This window comes from Lachnellula hyalina (assembly GCF_007821495.1).
Source record: "Lachnellula hyalina strain CBS 185.66 chromosome Unknown contig00027, whole genome shotgun sequence".
Lineage (NCBI taxonomy): Eukaryota > Fungi > Ascomycota > Leotiomycetes > Helotiales > Lachnaceae > Lachnellula > Lachnellula hyalina.
Window position 1 is genome coordinate 1 of NW_022157141.1, and position 26217 is coordinate 26217.

The 26217-nt window shown below is 46.0% G+C and overlaps 6 protein-coding genes across 6 annotated transcripts; 2 read left to right on the forward strand and 4 right to left on the reverse strand.

Moving 5' to 3' along the window:
• Window positions 1–3977: 3977 nt before the first annotated feature.
• On the reverse strand, window positions 3978–4808 carry LHYA1_G002369 (uncharacterized protein; the record flags this gene model as incomplete). The annotated part of the gene is made up of 1 exon (XM_031147346.1): window positions 3978–4808. The coding sequence occupies one exon, from the start codon at window positions 4806–4808 to the stop codon at window positions 3978–3980; it is 831 nt and encodes a 276-aa protein (XP_031007515.1).
• A 2717-nt stretch (window positions 4809–7525) lies between these two features.
• AACS (Acetoacetyl-CoA synthetase) lies at window positions 7526–8815 on the forward strand (the record flags this gene model as incomplete). The annotated part of the gene is made up of 5 exons (XM_031147347.1): window positions 7526–7662; window positions 7711–7775; window positions 7823–7972; window positions 8026–8329; window positions 8380–8815. The coding sequence occupies 5 exons, from the start codon at window positions 7526–7528 to the stop codon at window positions 8813–8815; spliced, it is 1092 nt and encodes a 363-aa protein (XP_031007480.1).
• A 924-nt stretch (window positions 8816–9739) lies between these two features.
• Window positions 9740–11749, forward strand: LHYA1_G002371 (uncharacterized protein; the record flags this gene model as incomplete). Its single annotated transcript, XM_031147348.1, has 3 exons — window positions 9740–10911; window positions 10960–11114; window positions 11169–11749. The coding sequence occupies 3 exons, from the start codon at window positions 9740–9742 to the stop codon at window positions 11747–11749; spliced, it is 1908 nt and encodes a 635-aa protein (XP_031007481.1).
• Window positions 11750–12300: 551 nt separating this feature from the next.
• On the reverse strand, window positions 12301–14939 carry andE (FAD-dependent monooxygenase; the record flags this gene model as incomplete). The annotated part of the gene is made up of 5 exons (XM_031147349.1): window positions 12301–13048; window positions 13103–13848; window positions 13898–14268; window positions 14317–14588; window positions 14638–14939. The coding sequence occupies 5 exons, from the start codon at window positions 14937–14939 to the stop codon at window positions 12301–12303; spliced, it is 2439 nt and encodes an 812-aa protein (XP_031007482.1).
• A 2451-nt stretch (window positions 14940–17390) lies between these two features.
• ALDH1 (Aldehyde dehydrogenase, cytosolic) lies at window positions 17391–18912 on the reverse strand (the record flags this gene model as incomplete). Its single annotated transcript, XM_031147350.1, has 2 exons — window positions 17391–18439; window positions 18495–18912. The coding sequence occupies 2 exons, from the start codon at window positions 18910–18912 to the stop codon at window positions 17391–17393; spliced, it is 1467 nt and encodes a 488-aa protein (XP_031007483.1).
• Window positions 18913–21048: 2136 nt separating this feature from the next.
• On the reverse strand, window positions 21049–22743 carry LHYA1_G002374 (Baeyer-Villiger monooxygenase; the record flags this gene model as incomplete). The annotated part of the gene is made up of 2 exons (XM_031147351.1): window positions 21049–21397; window positions 21419–22743. 2 exons carry the CDS (start codon window positions 22741–22743, stop codon window positions 21049–21051), a joined length of 1674 nt encoding a protein of 557 aa, XP_031007476.1.
• Window positions 22744–26217: the final 3474 nt, after the last annotated feature.

Below are 26217 nucleotides of genomic sequence, written 5' to 3' on the forward strand. Positions count from 1 at the left end.
CCTACCCTAACCCTAACCCTAACCCTACCCTAACCCTAACCCTAACCCTAACCCTACCCTAACCCTAACCCTAACCCTAACCCTAACCCTAAGTTATAGGTACTTGACTTAAAAGAACTATATATAAAGATAATCTAGTAAACCTACAATTCTAGAGCATATAGCTACCTAGGAAGGAATAATACTACTAGGATCCTAAGAAGAGAATACTTCTAGCTAAAGATATATAAAGATATTAGAAGGTTTATATAAAACTATAACATATATAAAAGAAATAAAGTATAAAGGAACTAATAATAAGGCTTCCTAAAACCGCTTCTAGTGCTAGACTATATATAGCAAGAAATCTTAGTTAACTTTATTATAGAGTTACTCAAGAGTAGTAGCTATATAAATATAATTATAATCACAGACCGCCTTGGAAAAGGCATTATATATAATAGTCTCTACGATATTTAAGCCGAGATAGTAGTAAAGTGGTTTATATAATACTACTACTAGTAATACTATTTACTAAGAGCGATAGTATTAGATCGGGGCTCTTAGTTTATAGGCTAACTATAGATAAGAATATGCTAACTACTAGGCATAGTATAACGCCTTTCTATAGCTTTTCACCTGGAAATAGATAGAGCTATAGAAAGAATAAATTAAGAAGTAAAGACTTATCTTCGTATATTTATTAATTACGCCTAGAATAATTAATACGAAACACTACTATTAGTAGAAGTAGCGATTAATAATAAAGATACGGTATTAACTAGAGTCAGCCCCTTTTTCTTATAGTACAGTTATTATATCTAATCACTTAACTTATAAATAATACTAACTCCATCTAATACGCGCGAATCCCTAATCTAAAGGGCAGATATAATCGTATAAAAGCTTTATAATACTAGGGAATAGATATAGGCAGCTATAGCTAGTGCCTAGCAAGTTATATAAGAAGTTATAAACTAAAGATATTAGTAATTGCCAAGTTTTAAAGTTAGTAATAAAGTATAGCTAAACCTAAAAAACGTTTATATAGATCGACTAACTAAAAAGCTAAATGCTAAGCATACTAAGTTTATAGTTCTCTAAGAGGTTAGTTTATATAGTTACTAGTTAGATACACCTCTAGGAATCTATAATATATTCTATAGTAAACTACTATAGCTCGCAGGTAATAACCCGCTCCTTAGCTAGATATAAGACGATTTGCAACCTCTCTTATAAATAGTTAGAAATAATAAAGAATATAAAGTTAAAGAGATCCTATAAGAGAAGGTTATATAATGCAGCTGTGGCTAGTAAAAGAAGTTTCTAGTTAAATAGATAAGCTATATAAGACTAACATAAGAGCTAGCAGACGTAGTAGGCAACTGCAAGGCACTAGATAACTAGGAAGAAAAGAATGCAGAGGAGGCCTAAAAGTAGAGGGGTAAACCTATTCACTTAACCTATTCTTAAATAACCTATCTACGCAAAACTTACTTTAAAAAACCTGCCCTCTTAAACTAACCCTTAGTCTAAAGTAAGGAGAGGGGTAATATAACAGGTTACACCTAATATTATAGCTTGGCACATAGTGCCTTTATATATGCCTTTATATATATAATACAAATATGACAGATTTATAATTTCGCTTCCTCTAGCTCTCTTTAGAGGCTAGAAAACCCTTATATCTATCTATATAAGAGAAGCTTCTCTTCTCTCTTTAGTTAATTCTTCTTGTATTAAATCTAGGCTTTTGCTCTACATACTTGGCATTCGCCTTATGACAGGAACTGCGATATAGTATATACCCTCAAGTTATATAGTATTCTAGGTTATGCTTTATAGTCTAGCAGGCTAGATTATATGGTGTCCTAGGTTATGCTTTATAGGCTAGCGGCCCGCGCGCTGATTAGCCGCCCGGCCTCTATTACACGTCGGCCGCGCAACGCGGAGCGCTATGCAATCTGCTTTTATATAACTAGATAATACTCTAAAGCAAAAACGGACCGGTACACGTGATTTACAGATCCGCGCTATAATCCCGGTCGCTTACTATTAAGCGCAGCGAATAACTAGCTCCTAGTACTAGTATATTAAAAGGATCCTATCACTTGTCAGCGCTACTAGAGTTAAAAGAAGTTAGAGGAATATTCACCTGTCTTCCAATTATATCTTGCATTTGTCCAACGATCCGCCTCTTTATAATTATTAATAAATAACTCCACAAACTCCTTAGTAGCATGTGGCACTTCCGCTGCTGTTGGAAACTCGTTATTGCTAGCACACCATGGAAGGATAAATTTAATATCATCAGCATCGGTCTTTTTTTTCGCATCAGTAGTCCGGCCGAAGATAGAATTGCACTTGGCGTTCAAAATCAGAGACGGCTTAAGGATTCTAACTCCATTAACCTCGACGACTGGTGTGTTGTTATCGAAGCGTTCTTTGAACATTCCTGGTGGTGCCAAAATCTCGACGTCTACCCGTGGGTCGGATTTGTAGTATGTATAAGCAGTCTTGCTTTCCACTTCAAAGTACAGTCGTTGGTTTTTCAACAAGCTCCGTGTGTATTTAGTGGCGCCTTTGGGAACGACGATATCGACGTCTTCAGTCTCACGGGAGGAGCCGAGCATGGAACAAGCAGCGCCGCCGATAAGGGCGTAGACTTGACCCTCAAGAGTGTATCTGATGGCTTCGGCTGCTTCACGAATCTGCTGAGGGCTTGGCTTTGTGGGCTGCTGAGCTTGATGGGATCCTGATCCTGATCCTGAGGCGTGGGATGATGCGGAACCGTAGTAGGAAGACATGTCTGTGTTCAAAGTATCAGAAATCCATAAAAGTATAAATTAAGGTGACAGTCGTACCGGAAAGTATATTGCAGCAGACGAAGAGACAAAAGTAATCGATGTTCTAGGGATATAATAAAATGTATATATTATAACTGGACAATTTGGATTCAAAGCGAGGACCTGACGAAGGAATTGGTAATAAGATGAACGCGTTTGTTGTTTTCTGAAAGATTGAGAAATGAGACACATCAGGCTGTCAATGATGGAGAATATATACTTTTCAGGCCTGCAGTTGGAGAAGACTGAAACCTACCAAACGGGGCACAGTAGCGGATAGTACGCATATACGAGACATGTCGCTAATCTATGCGCGCGGCAGTAGTAGACTTTGTAATGAAAATTAACTAGGTATGATATATTTGATGCTGAACAAAATAGTTCCGTTTGAGTCTAGGCTTTCGATTCCATTCATAGTGAGACGACCACATGGCCGACTTGTGGCACAGCGTATGGCGGCTGACCCATCCGGAGAAGTTGTTCATCTCGCAACATACTACTTATTTTATGAAGGGAAAGAGCTTCCAAAAACATGAATATGTGCTGTTGTGGCAGAGACTCAATCATCCAGCCACATGGATTCTCAGTGTATTTTGTGACATGAACGAAGACTGGAAAAGTGGCAAACAATTTTCAGAAGTAAGAGAATCGTAGTCAACCTTGACAAAGCCCATTGAGCGGGGTCAAATTCCATGGCGCGCGCGACAAATTTCATTGAAGAGATATAATAAGCGCTTTACATGGGTTAATATCATGTGGACGTCTTTAGCGACCTGACCTGCAGCTAAAGATGTCGTTGGGAATGTGTTTCGCGGCCGCAGCCTTTCCATGTCACAGCCACTGCGATATCTATGGGCGGCCTGCGGCACAATCATTCAAGGCGTAGTTGTCATCCGATGTCTATCATAATGATGACAATCTCCTATTTTGAGCGCATTGTTGGTGTTTGAGATTAGCGCTTGGAATTGGCATATGATGGTAGGGCTGACTATTGCAATCAATGGAACCCGAAGGTTGGTTTTTGCTGCCGCCGATCGATAAGTATTCACGTTCGGCCAAGGGCTCGATAGCTTTGGATGGCATCTTGGAAATTGAGACTTTGCAAAAAAATTCGTTTTTCTTATGTCCTCAGCAGGATTACTTGCAGAAAATTTAATCAGAACAGTCCGGCTCGTATTCCTCTTGCCGCAGTTTTCCAATCTCATATTCCTCCGGCGAGAACGAGGAGGCATTCAGCGCCCTAACCCGCTCCTCAACCTTAGCTGTGAACAACGACTCGTCGTCTTGATTTGCAGAGCAGTCACACAGCAGATGATTCCCATCTCGCAACGCGTCGCGAACTTTTCTTTGATGGCGTACGAATGGAAATGTGGCCGTTCCCATTCCTGACAGAGTGTCGTAGTGGTATTGGCGATGCTCATATTTCAAATACTCGGCAAAAGACTTTTCCTTCAGCGCAGGGACATAGCTATATAGATAGGCTATGAGAGTCGCCAAATGGCTCCAGATCTCATTTGCGAGAGGGTCGTTGTCGAGCAGCCTGTCAATCAGAGCATCCAGCAGCGCTGGCAAAGGTGGAAAGAAGCCTTCGAATACTGACGGGAAAGTGAAATGCCATTCTGGGGCTGGAAGTAGAATTGTCATTGTTGGTCCCGGGGGCAGTTTACTTGGTGGCGGTGGTGGGCCTCTTGACGGCTGGATGCGTATGTTCTCGGTCATATCAATTGGCGGCATCAAGCGGCGATGGGCACTTGACAGTGGGTCATTCCCAAATTTGCTTCGCGCATTGTCTTCAAGATGCCAGCCTCGTTGTATGAGAATGTTGGCGGCTTTGTCGATGTCTGGTACGAGAATATAGAAAGTGAAAACCACTGTCGGAACTCCGTAATAGGCAACTGCGTCTTCACCCCATATAATGCAAGGGATATCATTATCGCGCAGCACGTAGCAAGGTTGGAATCGAGTATAACGTTCAGTTGTCATCTTGAGATGCGAATAATATGAAAGAATGAGGAATGTTGCTTTAGAGTGTCACTTGCAGTGGGCGGAACGATTTATCTCATAAATCAGACCCACATTCTTTTACGGTGGGGTGGTACTGTATGTCCCCACCCTTTACCAGTAGCGCACTCTGACAACCCTGACAGCCAATCACACCCTCCCATCCCCCCCACACACCACCGGACGCAAGGCCCGCAAGATAGCGTTTCCAGAGCGCGCGCGCGTACGTTTGGCACTGCCCCGCGCGCTTCTGCAACAAGGGTTGCCTCTTCATCTCTCAGTTTTGTCAAGGGGCTTAGTTCATCGAGGATCCCGCAAATCAGCATTGTCTTGCCTTTGCCAGGGTCGCCCTTGATCCAGAGCAACCGACTCTGTTTGTCGTCGCGCCAATGTTGAAAGTCGGCATGTTCGCAGATCCACTGGTAGGAGTCTCGCAATAGGCCGCTGAGATACCTACGAGTAGATCAGCGGTGTACTGTAGAAGAAGCAGGTCCTCTTTCGATTCCCTGCCAGGGGACGCGCCTGACAAGCACTCACCACACCTACCTGGTCATTCGTCGCCCTTCCTGAGGCGGACGGCATCGCAGCAATGTTCAGCCTCATCTCGTCCGATGCAGACGAATCGTATATAAACCAAAGTGTGCGCCCCTCCCTCCGGTAACTTAGCCACTAATCTGAAAGCGCATGACTTTAGGTCGCAGTTGCTATAGTAGGCATGGCCAATCGATATTCGCAGTATGCAATCTTCTCATGACGATTCTGAGGAATTTTTGCAGCTATCACGATCCCCATATTTCCTCAGTCGCATCCTTCACTTACGACAGCAATCTCCTTTCGCCACGCTGGTTGACTAGTTGATTCGGCGCGAGGCTTCATATCGACGTATATCGGGAAAACCGCACGGCCAGCGACCCCCCATCCCCAAATAATGCCTGTTACAGGACACACGAGAAAACGCAAGGACGCGAAGTCTCTGTTAAAGAAGCTCCGCGCACAAGCGAAGGAGAAGGATAGTCAGGGAATATGTCGTTCAGTGTAAGCAGACGTAAGCACACGGTCAAGTATCTACTGGAACGGATCTCGCTGATCATTTAACAGCTTGACGCGGGCGGAACTGCAACATATGAATTCACATCCGAAGGAAATCGAGTTACAGTCAACTTGCCAGGCGGGGAGTGTCTCGTCTTCATCATTATGGGCGGCTTCTCACTCGACAACGGTACAACCATAACTACGGGAAGGGGATTGGGGCATTATGTATCTGACGCAAGCGTTCTCACATTGGAGCCAGCTTTCTTAGATAATGTTTTAAACTAGAAACCATTGAAAGTACAATTACAAGGAGATCGGTAACTATCGCCGTAAGTCCGGGATGTGTTCGGCATACACCGAAATTCATACCCAGCTTACCAGCAGGGTATATCATTTGTCGAGAACAAATTTTATAGCTCTACGGTATAAAAGTAAACGAGACTGTAGCCACGTAGTCAGAATATAGGCATTTGTCAAACAATTTGTATTCCGAGTACATATCTGGAACCTTGAGAGCTGTTGAGAAGAGCCAACTCTCTTGCAATGTCAACATCTCAATCGCAGAAGAGACCCCTATGGCGGCCGAACCCCACTGCGATCGGCAGAACGCCCATCATCAAATTTATAAAGAGCGTAAACAGCAAACGAAATTTACACCTTTCAACATATGCTGATCTCTACGACTGGTCGGTCGGTATCGAAACATTCCAATATTTTTGGACAGAGGCGTACACGTTTTTCGGTATTTCACCAAAGGGTTACAATGAGCATCCTGGACTAGCACTAGCAGACAGTCGGAGGAGACTTTTCCCACCCCCGAAGTTCTTCCCCCAAGCAAGGCTGAATATAGCGGAATACATGCTTCGAAACGGTAAAGATGAAGAGACTGCTGTACATTTTGTGCGAGAAGGCGTGTCAGGAGTGGAAAACGTCAGTTGGGCCAAGCTACGTGAGCGAACGCGGGCAATGCGTGATGCGATGGTCAGCCGTGGTGTACGTACAGGCGATGTCGTTGCTGCTGTCATCTCAAACTCGGTGGATGCGATGGTGATCTCCCTGGCTGCATTGTCTATCGGAGCAATTTGGTCTTCCTCATCCTGCGATCTTGGTGCTTCCGCGATTGTTGAACGCTTTAGTCAGGTGAAACCGAAGATCGTGTTTGCGGACGACGGGTATATCTATGGTGGGAAGCTGATAATTCTTCAAGACAAGATAAAGGAATGGTCACATAGGCTTGTCGGTGGAAACTTAAATTCAGTAGTAGTTATTCCATATTGCAGCTTGAGCATCTCTACCGAGAGCATCTATTGTGGCGAAACGCTGGACAACTTTCTTGCCAGCGGAACTGGTCGTCAACTTGTATTCGGTTATCTTCCTTTCCATCATCCAGCGTTTATATTGTTCTCTTCCGGGACAGTACGTTGTTGTTCCCATATAAAGATAATTGCTGACACTTTAACAGACGGGTGCTCCGAAGTGCATTGTTCATTCTGCGGGTGTGAGTAACTAGCTGGATGCGGACGCCAGACGAGGCTAATGATATATGCAGGGAGTCTTACTAAAAGTGAAGACAGACTCTGTCCTGCAGCATGATATGCGGGATTCTGACATAGCCTTCCAATATACGACTGTTAGTAATTGCAACTCATTTGTAACGTTTCATACTGATGAGGAGGCAGACTGCATGGGTTATGTGGGTGTTAAATTTCGTCAATATTTGTTCCGCAAAATCGTTGTTGTTATATGACGGATCACCATTTCATCCAACACCCGGAGTTCTTCTGAAGCTCGCTCAAGATATCGGGTAATGTTATTCCAAAACATTGTCAAACACTCGTCTGATTGTTTATAGGGTGTCCATATTCGGCACGTCTCCCAGGTATCTTGCTGAGATCAGAGCTCGCGGCATTGTGCCTCGTAAGTCACCCGTGGGACGCTTCAGTTCTTATACTAACAAACCCAAGGAAATTCGTTCAACTTAGAACGTCTGAGAACGGTGACATCTACCGGTGCTGCACTATCTGCCGACATGTACAACTGGTTTTACGAAACCGGATTTTCTCCTCACGTTCAGCTTGTCTCAATGAGTGGAGGAACCGATATTGCTGGAAGCTGTATGTAACCCTTCTTTTCGTTCAAATTTGGATATCATCGCTTATTATGAAAGTTGTTGGAGGAAGTCCTTTGCTTCCTGTGTACGCTGGCGAGATTCAGACCAAAGCGTTAGGCATGGCCGTGGAAATTTTCGACCCCTCCCAAGATGCAGGTGTACCAGTTGAATTGCGAGATTTACCGGGCGAGCTTGTATGCACTAGGCCATTCCCAAGTCAACCTCTCGAATTCTTTGGGGTCGGAGGCAATGAGAGATACCGAAAGTCGTACTTTGAGAGGTTCGGTGATACGGTTTGGTGCCAAGGGGACTTTATACAGTTCCAGAAAGATACAGAAGGGTTGATAATGCTCGGAAGGTCGTGAGTGTAGCCTCTGCCGCATTTCTGTTAATGAAACTCACAGGAAACAGGGACGGCGTCCTTAATCCATCCGGTGTCCGTTTCGGCTCATCGGAGATATATGCGGTGACTGAAGTATTTCCTGAGATCGAAGATAGTATCTGCGTTGGCCAGAGGAGAAAATCTGATATCGACGAGCGGGTCCTCCTGTTTGTTAAGATGAAGACGGGTCAAGCTTTCACTGCGGATCTAGCAACAAGACTACAACTGGCGATACGAAAAAGATACTCAAGCCGTCATGTACCGAAACATGTCTTTGAAGTCGCTGATATTCCATATACTGTCAACGGAAAGAAGTGCGAGATCAACGTTAAGCAAATAGTTAGCGGGCAAGTGGGTGCCGTAAGTGGTACAGTATCAAATCCTTCCAGCTTAGACTTGTATCGCGAATATGCGAACCTTCCCGTGGAAGGAGAGAAGAGTGAAGCGGGATCAAGCAAGTTGTAGGAATACTGACCATGCAATGGTTGAAGTCTTTGATTCTGAGGGGAAACGGATTTGGCATAGATACAGTTGAGGTAATCAAACTCTTAGAAGTTTTCAGGTTCTACATATACAATATAATTCCACGGTTCTGTGTGATGCTCCATTGGCATCCAGCTTTCAACCTAGTAAACAAAACTATAGTAGAAAATCCCACCTCAGATAGTTGAGAACTGCTGGCTCATTCGTGAAAATGCAGGCAAACGTTTGTGAATATTAATCTAACCTCATCGGCGGCAAAGATATGATATAACGGCGGTATCTGACACATCGCCAGATCGAGATGACAAAAATGAGTCAACGCCTTGCTGTGATTAAATTTCCTGTAATTAAATTGCTCGTTTGTATTATCAATGGCATTCGCAGAATGTTCCGGCCCCGGAGGAGCTAGCGAGGCGCCACCTAAAGAACTACTCCATGGCTTTTTCTGCACGTCGGGATTATCTTTACAGGCTAGATCATTACCGCTCACATAGCCGTCTTCACCCGTGGTTTTGAGGGACATCGAGGAGACTACCTGTAGTTCCGCAGCTTGAGCGGACCCATCGGTCAACGCCGAACGTGCGTTCCGTCACATGCTCGTAGTATTACGGTACTTAGTTGAGTTCTGGCGGAGACTGATACTCACAGAATTGCAATACATGAAGCGCACATACTGTAATCTGCAAGTGGTCTCAAACTAGTCAAGGAGTTAGTGCAAAGCTATTTGCACATCTATACCGCCAACTTTTTTCACGTCACGATTCTCCTGAAAGCATACCCGACAGGATAACATAACATAATACCTAAAATCGTTGCCCTCAAGGAAAAAGCTTCAATCATCTCAGTTTTGATACCACTACTCCTAAGTTTCAATCCCGATTGCAATCATTCTAGATTGCTCTGATCATGACGTTGATCGAGCAGCAACCACAAGTCGAACAAAGTCGACGTCCCGTCCGCATCGCGAACTGCTCTGGGGCACAATATGATCCAGGAAGACAGATGCAGAAACAGGCGAGCCTGGGAGAGGTCGATTTCTTGACAGGGGACTGGCTTGCCGAAAATAATCTGGCGCAGGAAGCAGCTGCCATGTCATCCGGCACAGGAGAGGGGTTCAAGATAAAGACGTGGGATGCACTGCGGCAAAGTATGGACGTGATTGCGGAAAAGCGTATCAAAGTGGTGGTCAATGGCGGGGGGCTCAACCCAAAAGCATTGGCCTGGCGTTGTCAAGAATTGATCAACAAAAACAACTACAACTTGAAGGTGGCTTTTGTGTCAGGCGACGACCGACTCAGCCATGTTAGCGCGTCGCTGAAGGATCACGGAAGCCTTCCTCAGCATTTCCATGACGATGTCAAGAACGCTGGCTTGGCCAAGACAAAGGAGGCTAGGAGTGATCTTAAGGACAGCGACATTCTAGCCTCAAATGCATACCTGGGAGCCCGGGCCATTGTAAAGGCTCTCAAGAATGGCGCGGATATCACCATTTGTGGCCGTGTGGCTGATGCATCTCCAGTTGTGGCAGCATCATGGTGGTGGCATGGATGGTCCGATCAAGACTACAATCGTCTGGCAGGAGCTCTTATTGCAGGGCATCTGGTCGAGTGTTCAGCGTATGTGACCGGCTCAAACTTCTCTGGGTTTCACAGATTTGATCTCGACACCTTCGTGGACGTGGGTTTTCCAATTGTGGAAGTAACTGAAGATGGAACATGCATCATCACCAAGCATGAAGGGACAAACGGAATGGTGACGGAAGATACGGTTCGCTGCCAGTTACTCTATGAGATCCAGGGGAGCTCTTACCTCAACAGCGACGTAAAGGCGATCCTTGACGACGTGGAGGTGTATGAAGTCGGGAAAGACCGAGTCAAAGTCAGTGGGGTTGTCGGTCGTCCACCTCCCCCGACTACGAAGCTCGCAATCTTCTACGCTGGCGGCTTCGAGGCTCAAATTTTGGTCAATGCGGCTGGTTACGCTACCTCTAAAAAGTTTACTCTGTTTGAGAAGCAGATCCGCATTGCCTTGTCAAAAGCGAGCTTGTTGGAGTCTTTCACCGAACTTGAGTTTCAAGTGTAAGTCTCTATCTACTCTGTCAAGCTACGCGATGCAAGAGTTAATAGATCTCCTCGCTTTAGTATTGGAATGCCACAACCGAATCCTGCCTCCCAACTACAAAGTACTACTTATTGTCGGGTATATATGCAGTCGATGTCTAGGGAGCCGATTGTTGCATTGTCGCAAATTTTTGACGACGAAATAATGCAGCATTACTCAGGTGTGACTGACGGATTTCCGAGACTTACTTGAGCTAGTGGGCTAACTTTGTTAGGATGGCACATGTCAGCAGATCTTAGAACAATGGCACCAAAATCATTCTACGCATATTACCCTGCCATTATGTCGCAGGACGATCTAGATGAAGCCGCTCACCTCCTTGACCAGAATGGGAGTATCGCAGATTCATTCAGAAGTGGTCACCCTTCAAAATATGAAGTTTTGGAGAAACGTCCGAGCTACGATAGTGCCAACCCATTACCTCTCGATTTGTTCGGACCTACAACTGCAATGCGTCTTGGCAACCTCGTGTTAGGGCGATCTGGCGACAAGGGCCCAAACATCAACTGCGGTCTTTTCGTTCATCATCCTGATACCTGGGAGTGGTTTCGCTCCTTTATGACACTTAATACATTCACTGGTTTGATCGGCGCCGATTGGAAAGATGACTATCATATTGAACGTGTTGAGTTCCCAAAAATCTACGCGGTTCATTTCGTTATATATGGAATTTTGGGTCGTGGTGTGAGCAGTTCAAAACTGTTAGATAACAGGGGAAAGGGATTTGCAGATTATATACGAGATAAGCATGTTTACATACCAGATAAATTTCCGACCTGGAGCGATGTCAACTGAGCTTGAAGTAGGGGCGTAGGAATAGACATCAACACGTTGAAACAAATCACCCTCTCTATGTGAAGAAAAAGCCAAACTAGGAAGAGTAATCGAGTCCTGTCGAGCATATTGGTGTACCTGCCGTCGATGTAGAGTTGGAAGAGAGTATATAATTTAAATAGATGCTAGTGTTTTCAATTAGACAAACCAAATTCTGTTGAAACGGAGGAACTACCCTGAATCATCACTGCATGCTACGCAGGTTTTATACGCGTTTAGTCAAATAAAGGTACATTATTGTGCCTATATTCTTAAGATAATCCATTGTGAAGTTATAATCTCGTATCCAATTCATACCACAGTCATACACAAGTTCAAAGGTGTATATTATAAGACGACACATCCGTCTAACCGAACTTTGATCCCACCATTTGTGCTTGGGCGTTTCGTCACCCTATATGGACCTGCATCTACACCCGCTATGCTACGTCACGAGACAGCAAGCATGCAAATAGCCACACAGTCGAGAAAGCTTTGCCCATAATTGGCCCGGACCGGGAGTCCCCGTGTGATCATGTCAGACCGTGAGCGAAGCTGGTCTTGGCTAGAGCATTTTCTCTCCAGTACCAGACCGCTGACATAGTAGCACCAGGGCCAACGATGAGCGTGCCTAAAGCGATGAGGATCATGGCTTTCCCAATATCCGTAGTTGTCCGACCCATTCGCTTCACATCCCACACAGCCATACATAGCCAACCGTACGTCGCAACTTCAAAGCCCCAGAAGTCTGCCAAAAACAGAGCCCTGAGGCCTTCCCCAAGTCCCCTTGACTGCGCAGTAAAGTTGGGCCAGAAGACTGAAGTCAAGCTCAGGTATGGTGACGACCAAACTTTAGCAAAGCAATAGACATGCAGCAACAACCCCAGTGCACCACTGACGACGTAGAGCCTTTTGAGGTGCGGAATATCCGGGAAAGCCTGCTTAGCTTGCCGTGGAACGCGTACGATATTATTTTTCTTGACATAGATTTTCCCAAGAATGGTACAGAGAAGTGGAACCAGCATTGGGGACACTTGCCAAAGAGCCTCAAAGTTTTGGACTGTGTTCGGGTCCTTCCATGGTAAAAACATAAGAATTGTTGGAAGGGTATAACCAATCATGACCGCCCATACAAGCGATATTGCGGATTGAATCGGAACCTCTCGGTTGAGTGGCCACCAGTAAGTTTCCGGTTCAGAAATGTAGGTATAGACGGCATAGTAAATTGGCATGTAAATTCCCACACCAGCCCACTGAACCAATGTGAACCAGATTGTGATCCTGGAAATGTGTCAGTCCAGTATTCAAACAAAGACAGGCTGAGGTAGGACCCACAGTGTTAGAGGCGTTAGCACATTGCGAGTCCGATATGCCTCAACAGACCACACCGTAATGGGCTGAACGAGCATTCCGAGAAAGTACATTTGCAGGGTCCCAAAATTCTGGTCCCAACTTTTCAAGCCTGGCATGTACGCTGCTGCCAAGAACACCAGATAGTTGTCAAGGGACTTGATCCCGGTATAATTACGCTTGAGGGGGAAACTTGGATCATACGAAAACTTCCCAGTCGTCACGATAGTTCCTAAGTGATCTCCGAGGCCATAATGGGCAGACCAGATCCACATACCGTAGTGAACGAGTCCAGCCACGAGAAGATAGAATCCTATCAAGTACCACTTTTTTGAACCCCTAGGTGCTGGAGTGCTCAAAAGCTCGTCCTTGTAAGGTACAAGCCTCGGGACGGGGCTCAATTTAGGACTGTCCAGCTTTTCAGCAAGCGGCATGTGGCGAGAAAAGTTGAAGGTGACATCCTCAACATTGGTCATTGGCAACAAATGAAAAGCTGCAAATTCATGAAACGGCGTATCAAGTAACTCAGTCCGTTGTTGTTCGTGAGAATGTTCCTTAAGAGTAGTCGCCCTTGCCTGCCGGGTTGCTTGGGTCGTGGAAAATGCATGCTCAATCTGTTCCAGTGTAGGCTTGGCACCTTTGGACTCTCCAAGTACTTTGCAAAGTGCGTTGACCAGAACAGCCGCCGTTTCAACACAAGCGTTACCACCATGACCCGCGATGGGATGAAACTGCGAATTCTCAGCATAGATTGGTACCGACAAGATACCGCATACGTACCTTGTGTGCGGCATCGCCAATGGTGATGATGCGCTTGAAATACCACTGCCTAAAGACATATTCCTGCAGAGGCACCAAAACAGACGTGATCCTGTTATCCAAGACATCTTTGAACTTTAGAGTTGGAGTGATGTTGTCGTTTTCTCGCTGCTTGAGCAGCTTCTTCTCGTCCTCTTTCGTGAAACGCGGAATGTCGTCACCGTAGGCTCGCTGGGCCAACTTGTAGAAATAGAACCAATAAATGCGACCTTCAGGTCCACCGTTCATAATATAAGATTCGCGTTTTCTAAACACCGAGTTGGATGCGCCTGGCTCAATGCCCTCGCAAGGATTAGAGATTCCGAAAACGCATCCATAATCAACAGGGACAGCTGGAACATGTCAGCGCGGCCGGTTGACAGAGTCATTATGATACTCACCAGAATGCTCGTTAGATGGAATCCACCCAGGTGACTTTTCATTTGCGATCCTCCACATCTCTCCTCTCACTGAGCTATGGATTCCATCAGCCCCAACCAGGATATCGCCTTTGTAGGAACATTTGTCGGAAGTGGTGACAACAACTCCAGAATCAGTCATCTCGACCTTTTTGACTTCTTTGCTCGTGAGGATCTTCGTTTTGTCCTTGATGTTTTCGTATAGCACTTGAAGCACCATTTGGCGATCCAAAAATGTAATTGGATAGCCGTGCCTGGGTAGTCTTAGCCTTGCTCCCTCTTAATCTGGTGGTGCAACCTCACCTCTCAAGCATAGACTTGTGCATGCCTCGGAATTCGCTAATGATTTTGCCAGTCTCGTCGCGGAAGTGAAATGAGTCTATAGGAGGGCATAGGTCTAGAATCTTTTGGAACAGGCCGAGTTGGTCCAATATCCTATTACCGTGCGGCAACATACCAATACTTGCACCCACTTGGGGTGCCATTTCCGCATATAATTCAAGCACAACAAAATCAATATCGTGGAGTTGCAGCATGTTAGCCAGCGTGAGGCCGGCAATGCTGCCGCCCCCAATCACGACTTTGAAATCGCTCTTTCCCACCATTATTCGCTGTATCGTGCAACTAATGAATGTCTGACTGGATTGAAGAATATTCTAGAGTAGTAGATACACACACATCAGAAGTAGGAATTGGTTATTTATATCCCCGACTTAATATCCCCAGCTTGATCAGAAAAGGTTAGATCTTTACACCTCCCCACGGAGCCTTCCGCCTCCACGAACCTGGAGCAACGCATGCAAAAGCCCCTAAGGATGACCTTGACTTTTTTCGGAGTGCTGAGTACAGACAGAATCACTTATTCAGCAATCACGGCCCTCAAGAAATTACGAAATATGGCGGGCTGAATATCCGGAAAACCGAAACCCTACAATGCACAAACAAGCCCACGGAAAAGCGGACCGACTTTACGAGGCGTTTGTACTAAGGCTGCTACACCTCAATTAGTGGATCTACCGATCATTCTAAGCGATTTCGAAAGCCTTTGACGCTTGCTTGCATTACTAGTATTTGTTTGCCCATTATCGGACGCGGTGCACGTGCAAAACACCGAGTGAGTCAACTCTGATAAACAAACAGTGCGTGGGATAGAGGGACCTTAAAAGATCTTCTTTTCAAACTATAGAGCTCAGCTCGGCTTCTGGATAATAAACCACCACCAGAATCTGTCATGGGACTTCGGCACCTATTCGGGGCAATTTCTTGGTCATGTGGATGGGTGCCTGATGGGGTTCTGATAGAATATAACGATAAGAGCGTACAATGATGATACTAGCACAATGGGGTCAAGACATATATATTGCATTGTGTGTATTCAAGAGAAGGGTATAGCCGAATACCCGAAATCTAGTTTTGTGTCAGGTCTAATTCCAAACCCATAGTTGGCTGTATATACCTTTCCTATCTATCTACCTCGGTAGGTAAGAGCTAGCAGTTTTACTTCACTTAACATACGCTGGATAGGGCATCATTTCACCCTGATTATCCGCGATTCAACCCGTACTGACAATGGAGAGCCTCCAGCAGAAAACACTCGTCACGCGGCGGTCGCTCAATTACAGATATTTTGTCTCCCCTTCCGGCGAATCTACCAAGCAGCATCCCGCACTGTTCTTCATTCACGGCTTTCCCGATTCGGCGCATCTATGGACGGAGGTGGTCCGCAAACTCCTCGACCTGCCAAACAAGCTGATCATCCCCGACTGCTTAGGTTATGGGGGCACAGACAAACCAACGGACACGAATTTGTACGCATACAAAGATCAAGCCGACGATCTTGCAGACATCCTTGAAAACGAGAAGGCCAAGTTTACGATCATTATCGGACATGATTGGGGTAGTGCGCTAACTCAGCGCACCTATCTTCACAACTCTGAGCTATTCAGCGGCGTGGTCCTCCTCAATACTGGATATATGGTTCCATCAGATCAACCGTTTGATCTCGCTGCCGTGAATGCATATACTGACAAGACGTGGGGCTACCCGCAGTTTTCGTATTGGGAGTTCTTCACGGCACCCGATGCTCCCGAGATAGTAGACGCGAATATGGAGAGGATGTGGCAAGCTTTACATGGTGATGTAGAAGACTGGATGAAAAAGCTATTCTGTGTTCCAGGCGCCATGCGCAAGTTTCTGCTCAGCGACGAGGAAGTGCCGGTGAAAAAATACGCAAGCCAGTCGGGATGGAAAGACATGTTCATGCAGCAGTTCAAGGCTCGTGGATTTGCACCAGCCTTGCAGATGTATAAGGCTACTGTTTTGAACATACAACTTGAGTCAGACTCGACGATTCCTAAGGAGAGCTTGGTGATTAAGGTGCCACTTTTGTTCATAATTTGTACTAAAGATGCCGTCTGTTTGCGGGAAGTGATGGCCCCAGCAAAGGACAACGGTCTCGTCCCTGATCTGAAGGAGGTCGTCATCGAGTCTGCACATTGGTCGCCAATGGAAAAGCCTGGTGAGATTGCAGCACACATCAGAGAATTTTTGGGGAACAGATTCTCATCTAGTTAGGCCCATTGAAATTCAACTGTAATTATCGAGCCCATTCAAATACAAACTCAAATTCAAGCCTACCATGTAATATCTGACAGCGGATTTCGACGACCCACTTTGTCTTTTTTTTTTAAGTCGAGTATTCTTTTAAGCCACAGCATTCAATTTATCATGCCGAGAAGGGTTTTGAAATTATTTCTTCGTGTTGCCCCCGTAAGATCAACCAAAGAGTATCAATTCGCAGATCTGAGATCCCAAGCTACCTTTGCGAATAATCGCGATCTTGAATGTAAAGGGATTCATTAAAGTAATAGACTAGGCCCGGCTCGACGAGACGATGGGATTGGGGGCAGGGCAGCGCTGTAACATTTATCACGTCACTAGGTTTTCATTGATGGACACGTACGTAGATAGTGGCTTTTGATTATGCCATCTGACCAATATCACACGAAAGGATACGCGACTTTCAAGACTTTCAATTCCAATGCATTACCAGGTAACTATGCAGCCATATTGATAAGGACTGTCTTTGGTTCGGTATACAATCTCAACGCATACTCTCCGAATTCCCGCCCAATACCGCTCTGCTTCTTCCCCCCAAAAGGCACTTGTATGTTTTGGACGCTGACACAATTGATACCGACGACACCTGATTCCAGGCCGGAAGACATCCGCAGAGCTCTTGTGATATCCTTTGTGAAGACCCCAGACATCAGACCAAACTCGGTGTCGTTGGCAAGCTTTAAAGCCTCTTCCTCCGTTTCAAATGTCTTGATGATACTGACTGGGCCAAAAATCTCATTTCGATAAATTTCAGCGTCGTCCTTCGGATTCAAGAATACCGTGGGTTCCATATAACACCCTGCATCGCCGTGCTGTGAGCCTCCGACAACTAGCTCGGCCTCAGATCTTCCTCGCTCTACTATGGTTTTTACCCGCTCAAGCTGTGGCTGATCAACCATGGGTCCTAGTTTGACAGCTGGATCTTGAGGATCTCCATAGTCATTGATAGCGTCCTTCATTCTTTTCTTATATTCATTAATGAATTGATCCGCAACGCTCTTCTGGACATACACCCTCGAAGCAGCAACACAAAGTTGTCCACTTCGCGTCAAAATTCCATCAATCGTCCATTTGAGTGCATTTTCGAGATTTGCATCGTCGAATATGACGGCCGGACTCTTTCCTCCTAGCTCTAACGTGACTCGTTTCAAGTTGCTTCGAGCAGCGGCGATTTGGATATTCTTGCCTGTTGCGACTGAGCCAGTAAAGCTGACTTTGCGAATCCTCATATGCTCGGCAAGTAATGCACCAGTAGATCCGGCTCCAGTGATAACTTGAAGAACTCCAGGAGGAAAGCCAGCTCTGGCGAATAGAGGCGCAACAGCTAAGGATCCTAGTGGTGTCTTCTCACTTGGTTTCACAATTATCACGTTTCCGGTTGCAAGTGCTGGTATAGCCTTGAGAAAGAGGGTTGCCAGAGCTGCATTGAAGGGGTTGATGGCAGCACAAACACCCAGGGGCTCGTGTCGAACCAACTTCACAAATCCTGAGACACAATGCTGTCAGTTACAAAGAAGAGACAATTGTCGACCCTCACTTACCATCATCAGCAGGGAAGTAGTCCCCTTTCTGTTTGTCCGTCCACCCAGAGTAATATAGCACGCAATTCCTGATATAATTTCGCTCACGAACTGGAGCTAGAGAAACGGGAATGCCTGACGTTTTTGAGTCCAGAGTTAAAATTGGCGTGAGCTCTCCCTCAAGCAGCGAAGCTAATTTGAGAAAACATTCGGTACGTTGTATAGCTGTAAATCGACTCCATGGCCCATGAAAAGCCTCTTCGGCATATTTCACAGCTGCCTCAACATCTGCAGGACCGGCGACCGGGATGTTGGGGATAACGACAGTGTTATCTTTGGGGTTTTTAAGGCTATACGTCTCTTTGTTCTTGGCTGCAACGTATTGTCCATTCAAGAACAATTTTGTGTAGTCTTTCGGATCCAAGTCAGTGCTACCCATGGCTCCGTCTTCCAATATCCTTGCGGTTAATAGCAGAGCCAACTGGATCAAAAAGGGTGAGAAGGAGTTTGAAACTTTTTAAAATTTGTTCAACGTTAACGTGTTTCACTCGTAAGACACTGAAAATTCAGTGCCGGTTCTAGCAGGATTTCGCTGGTGGCTTGGTCGCTGGCTGTGTTGGACACTTCAGTCCGAAAGCAAGCCGAAGCCGAAGTTAGGCTAGGGAATCGCCGAAATGTTAGTTTCGGATATGCATCGCGTTGTACGCTATGTTAGCTGATGTTCGGAGATGCTCCTGAGGCTTGGCGGCCACCTGACAATCCCAGTCTGGCTTACGAGTACCGAGGAGCTAGCAAGGGATCTCGATTAAAGCCCTAGACTGACGGGATAAATGCCTACAAGTTAGTATCTCCGGAGTCAAAACTTTTATAAATCATATTCTATTCGAACGGCTAAGTTACAATGGCAGACAAAATGGATGTCTGGGCCCTGACAGAATGGGATATGCCTCTCCAGAAGATCCGCCAGCCCATTCCAACACCCAAAGGAACAGAGGTCTTAGTGAGTGTCACTCACTCGGGCGTTTGTCATTCAGACCTTCATACCGCCGAAGGTTTCTATGATATGGGAGGAGGAAAGCGTTTTTACGTGAAAGACCGTGGCATAACCTTACCAATCGCATTAGGTCATGAAATACTGGGAGAAGTTGCCGCCGTTGGACCAGACGCAGGGCCCATCTCGATAGGGTCTCGCCAGATCGTGTATCCATGGCTTGGTTGTGGCTCTTGTACGCGCTGCAGCCAGGAAGAAGACAACTTGTGTGCTGCACAGAGAGGACTTGGAACCCTACGAAATGGCGGCTTTGCGGAGTATGTATTGGTACCGCATCAGAAGTATCTAGTCGATCTAGGTGATCTCGATCCTGCTGTGGCATGTACTTTCGGCTGTTCTGGAATCACAACCCTGAGCGCGGTCAGGAAGGTTTTGCCTCTGCCGCCGGATGAGCCGGTTCTTCTAATTGGGGCGGGAGGTCTGGGGCTTTCTGCAATATCAGTGCTGAAGGCATTGGGACATAAGTTCATTGTTACTGCAGATATAAATGACGAGAAACTGGCTGCCGCCGCAGCAGCCGGTGCAACAAAGACCGTTAATACCTCCGGCAATTCCGCACTCCAGGACATTCTTGCTGCCACGAACGGGCCAGTCCTCGGTGTGATCGACTTTGTGAACAGCTCTGGCACTGCTAGCTTGGTGAACAGTCTAGTTGCTAAGGGAGCCAAGTGGGTACAAGTTGGCGTGATGGGAGGCTCGATTGAGCTGTCACTCGTGGCGAACATTTTCAAAGGCTTAACCATATACTCAAACATCACGGGAAATTTGGACGAGCTGCGAAGTCTTGTGCAGCTGGCGAAAGAAGGAAAGCTAAGCCCTGTGCCGGTCCAGAAGATGGCCTGGAGTTCAGTGAATGAAGCATTGGGCTTGCTCAAGGCGGGGAAGGTTACTGGGCGAATGGTGCTAGAGAAGTGATTGGCAAGGAGGCAAGACAATTTATCATGGAACGTTTTATCTACGTCAAAACTTGCACTGAAAATCGTCTGCCTACTGTATACTATCAGGGGAGGGACTAGGATGATAGTGGCATAGTGAATAGTCAACTTTGTCCTGGCCACTATTCGAATCTGAAAATCTGGAATTGCTCATTGATTGAGACCTAAACAGCAACCTAAAAGGTTTTGTGTATGATCTTCATGTATGATATGAAACAGCTTCAGCTACAGTGATTTAAAGGACAAGGCTTGAAGAGCAATGTCTAGAAAAGTGCAAGAGGCGCCTTGGCTCCGGGTCTTAGTCCTGTAAAAAGTCGAGAACTTCTTTAATTCGTCCAACTGTAGTAGAACAGGAGGATGTTATACAAACATTTTGTCATGAATTCTCCCAAGATCAGTCTCATAGGAATGTAGAAGCAGCTTCTTTGCTTCGAATAGGATACATCTCTTGGTAGGAAACGCGGAGAATTGGAAGACTAATCCATTAAAAATTGAAGATGTATGTAATGTCGCTTCCTGCATGATCAGATTCTTGCCCTAGGTGATAATAATTTCAAGGTATTTAAAAGCCCTTCACACATCCATTGGTCTACTTGTCGGTGTCGTAGAGAACAGTAAATCCCTCTAAGGTTTTCAAAGCTGTTCGACACTCACGTATGTACTGCTCAATGCCTCCCAAGTAGTTCAACTGCTCTCGCGGCTTGCCTGGTATGTTTGCTCCCATATACCAAGAGTCCGTCAACGGCAACAAGGTTTGATCATTGGCATCTTGGATTGCTTTCTTCCACTGTTCCTCGGCACTCCGCTGTCCTTCAATCGACCTGATCCCCTCTCTTTGAAGTTTCTTGATCAGGTCGACGAGTACGTCAACTTGGCTTTCAATGAATGGAGGCCCGTTAGTAAACGCTGTGGGCGCTGATTTGGTCGTTAGCAACAACCTTCATATTCAAATAGAAGACTTGCCTTGTGGTCCATATATCATAAAGAGGTTCGGGCAACCGCTGCTGCAAAGACCCAGATGGGTGAAGACACCATCTTTCCATCGTTCTTGGAAAGTTAACCCATCCCTACCATGAATATTCATATTTGTTAGGCTACCCGTCATTGCGTCGAAGCCCGTAGCCATTACGATGGTATCGAATTCACGTTCCACCCCATCTTGAGAAATGATGCCCTTTTCCGTGAATTCTTGGATTGGATTGGCTTTAAGGTCGACAATATCAACATTGTCTTGATCAAGGCGCTCGTAGTAGTCTTGTTCAAGACTGCTCCGCTTCGTCCCAAAGGCAAAGGGCGCTTTCTGAGGCACGAGAAACGCTGATTTTGCAGGATTCTTGAGCCTTGGGCGCGTTTTCTTTGCCCAGAACTCATACATCAGCTCACCAGCTTTTTGGTCTACTAGGAAGTCCCGATAATTTGCTTGATTGAAGTTAAATCCGCCACGGTTCCATAGCTCCTCCCAAAGCTCTTCCCGTTCTTGGTCATTCAAGTCATAAACAGAGCCTGGTTGTGTATCGTATCCAAGACCAGACTTTGAATTTCGGCAATAGGAAAACATACTTCGATAAGTGGACTTGGCGACTCGTTGTTCAAGTTCACTCATCGATCGCTGGAACATCGGCAATGAGATGCTGGCCGTACGTATGTAGACTGTCAAATGGCTTGCCTCCTTTGCTATCTCCTGTGTACATTGGACAGCAGTGGCGCCTGACCCGACGACGGCGACACGTGTGTTCTTCGTATTTGCAACCGCAGGCCATCGAGTCGAGTGAATAAGCTGTCCCTGAAATGTATGCAAGTTTTTGAAATCGGGATAGTGTGCCTTAAAGGAGCTGCCAGTGGCGCAAATAAGGTATTTACATAGCGCTTTTTGGCCATTCTCCGTCGTCACTGTCCATTTCATGGTCGATTCGTCGTATCTCACATCAATGACATTAGCGGAATAAGTAATATCTTTGGATAGATCCAAAGTCTCATCCACATGCTTGAAGTAGGCTTTTAGTTCGTCTCCGCTGGGGAACCTTTCGGACCAGTTCCATTTTCGCCAAACTTCACGCATCGAAAATTGATAGTATGGGATCTCCGAGTCGACGCGAGCCCCAGGGTAGGTATTCCAATGCCAGACTCCTCCAAGATAGGAGCCCGCTTCGAAAACATGGACCTTGAGTCCTAGTTGACGGAGTTTATAGAGACCATAGCATCCGCCGAATCCAGCGCCAATGAGAAGAACATCGAGCACGCTTACTCCGTTGGTTTCGTGGATCTGGGGTGTTGTTGAAGACATCACGTGACCGATCTTCGAAATGCGCAATTGCTGCCGTCATCAAAATCAACAATTTTGACAGGAATATATAACGCGACAGGATAAAAGTATCAAGTGGGATCGAACGATTCCTCGTCCTCATGGTCCGATCAACGTTTTGAAAAGCGGCAATGCTGCTTTGCACGAAATGCGGCAAGGATAAAGTAGCCGAGCGAGCGACGGATTTTCGGACCTTGCCGAGGCGTACTTCACACACGATGATGAACTTAAGGCAATCATCGTTTACAGGCTACTATACACTCCGATGTGATGTGGAACAAACCGTCCTTAGTATGTATATTGAGAATCACAAACATATGACGGCTCTTTCTTTCGTAGGATATTTCGAGCGGAGGCCAAGCAATAACTTTCTATGATGACTTTTACCAATCCCTCAGAACTGGGAGGCTACCGCCATGCCCACCTTTCTCATATTGACCCCGCATGGTCTTCGGTGGCCCAGAAGCAAAAAGAGTTAGACCTCATGGCTGGAAAGGCCCTCAGCATGCCAATACACGAATTTCGTGCTCTAGGCTATCGGCCACCCCCTCTTCCAGAAGACGCCCCTCTCCCTGACATCGACATCAACATCACTGTAGATGAGATCCTCACAAATGGCGGAACGAAGCTCGGGGTTCGCATATACAAACCAATCCGCTCACCATCCTCAAGTGCCCTGTTATTCTTTAATGTTCATGGAGGAGGTGCCGTGTCAACTATGCAAAATATTTGTGTTCAATGTTATTGACATTATGTGGCAGGTTGGGTGCTTGGAAGCCCGGAAACTGAAGAAGCCCAAAACCGACTCATCGCAGCCAAGAACAAAGCCGTAGTGGTCAGCGTTGATTATCGGAGGTCTTGCATAATCTAAATGACTGAGTGTAACTTGAGGTCCTGACAAAATTTAGGGCACCCGAGTCTCCTTATCCAGCCGCTATAAGCGATTGTTGGGATGCATTCCTCTGGGTTTGTATATAAGAATCGTTAGCTTGATAAAGAGATGATCATTAATAACACCTGGATAGTGCAGAAGTAATGCGAAGTCTTTGTGCATCAATCCCAACCGAATTGTCGTCGGCGGAGGCAGCGCGGGTGCAAATATTGTGAGAATTTGAAACTACCACTCTCATGATTAACTTATCATATCTTGCAAGCGGTTGCTGACGTCTTCAGTGTGCTGTATTAGCTCAGAAAGCTCGGGATGAAAGGGTCCCCGGCATTATTGGGCAGATTTTGAATATACCTGTTACATGCCACCCGGCTCATTTTCCAGTAGCCAAGTATGAGTATGAAAGCTATGTGCAGAACAGAGACTCGCCAATCGTTGGTGCTGAGAGGATGCACTGGTTCTGGCGTCAATATCTTCCGAATTCTGAGAAAGACGTTTACGCAAGCCCGCTCCTTGCAAGTTCTTTGCAAGACCTACCTCCTGCTCGTTAGTTCTCATCACGTGTAGCATTGTTGCATCAAGACTAACTACTCTAGTCGTGCAAGTTGCAGGACTAGATCCTCTCAGGGACGAAGGCATTGCGTATGCAGACGAACTGAAAGCTTGCGGGTAAGAGCCGCACTGAGAAAGCATACCTTCATACTGATAAGGTACATTAGCAATGCTACTACACTAAAGATCTACCCAGGAATGCCGCACGCATTTTATGTATACCCCCAGCTGAAGCCTTCCGTTGAATATCTACAGACCATGGTAGATTGGCTCGAACAGAATTTTGGACAGTAGCCAGCGTCCAGACTTGAGCAACGATGTGCGTCCGTATGGAGATTACTAGACGGTAATTATAGATGACTGTCACCAGCCATCGGGGGAGGAAACTGAAGAAGTGCAAAATCACTTGCTAGCACCCGTATAGGGAGATATAGATGCATGACAAGGACATTGTTCCAAATTAATTTTCTTCTTTTCTTGATTGCAGTGATAGTCCTCAGACAACCAACCAGTGAGGTTTTTGCAATAACCCCTGTTGAGATTTGGTGATTGGTCATTTTGATTGGTCAGCAGACACTAGAAAATTCTCCACTCAGCGTTATACAGACTTCACTACTTAGTACACGGACACATTCTCCACAACCCCACATACACAGCACCAGTCACATGATGTGCATTGTTCCCCTGTGCATTGTTCCCCATACCCCGCACTTTAGTCGCATAAGTTCGGTTCACGCAGCACATCTGTATTCTTACACTCTACAGCAGAGCCATGCAGGCCTGTGATCGGTGTCACTCGCGTAAGACGCGATGCGATCGACGCATTCCTCAGTGTAGTGCCTGTGAAAAGGCAGGAGCAGTTTGCCTTCATGTCGACAAACTGAGGCAGCGTAATGTACCCCGGGGCTATGTGGATAGTATGGAAGTACAGATCCAGAAGCTTTTAGACGAAAATAAAAAGTTACGAGGCGAGTTGGCATCGTTGCGCAGTCAGCTTGAGGAGAACCCAGGTTGCAGTGATAGGGATGAAAGGGACGAGAGGGACGAGAGCAACGCGAGCAACTTGAGCAATGGGAGCGCCACCGTCAATATCGATCAAAATACTCCGTCTTCTCGAGAGGATGGAGATTCACCACCATTTAGTTCGCTTGCTAGGTCCGTTACCAGCAATGTAATTACGGAAGTCGAATATCTCTCTTTAAAGGCGACTGGAGAAACACGATACGTGGGGTCGAGCAGTGGAGTGGGGTTGGCAAGCATAATCGACTCTGTTGTTGACTCGGAGAAAGGAGCACCTTACTCTCCAATGGATCAGAAAGCACCAGATATGCAAAGTGCCCATATGATACCTAGCACCCCTTCAGATGCATCTTTTCCACCCTTCACCACTGCTATGACAGTCATCGAAGCATACTTCCAGCATACCCATATTACCTTTCCATTACTTCATCGGCCGAGCTTCTTACGAACCGTCGAGTTGATATACAATCAACCCGGTTACTATGAGAACCATCCGTATGATAGTTACGCTTTCAATATGGTCCTAGCCATCGGCAGCTCTAACTTCAACCGTTTCGAAGAGGCTATTGCCCGCCCTGCAGCACATTATGCTAGAGCGCAAGCAGGGCTTAAGGCAGTCTTAGGTATGACAGGAATCATGCCTCTCAAAGCAATTATACTTCTTTCTCAGCATGGTATTTTCAGCAATCTTAGGGACACGAGTGCGAGCATATACCATTTAGTGGGGATCGCAGCTAGAATGTGTTTTGAACAGGGCTTACATTCTGATTCGAAATATATTCATGGTCAACAAAAATCTGGCTTACATAGAGTCAAAGGCGTGACATTCGAGGAGGAAATGAGAAGGCGGAGTTTTTGGTGCTTGTATAATCTGGACAGGTACGTATCGACAGAATCCTCGATTGAGCACACGTAAACATGCAACTCACTGTGGAACAGGGTTGTTAGTTTTACTCTTGGACGGCCAGCTGCCCTTCGAGATGAAGACATCAATA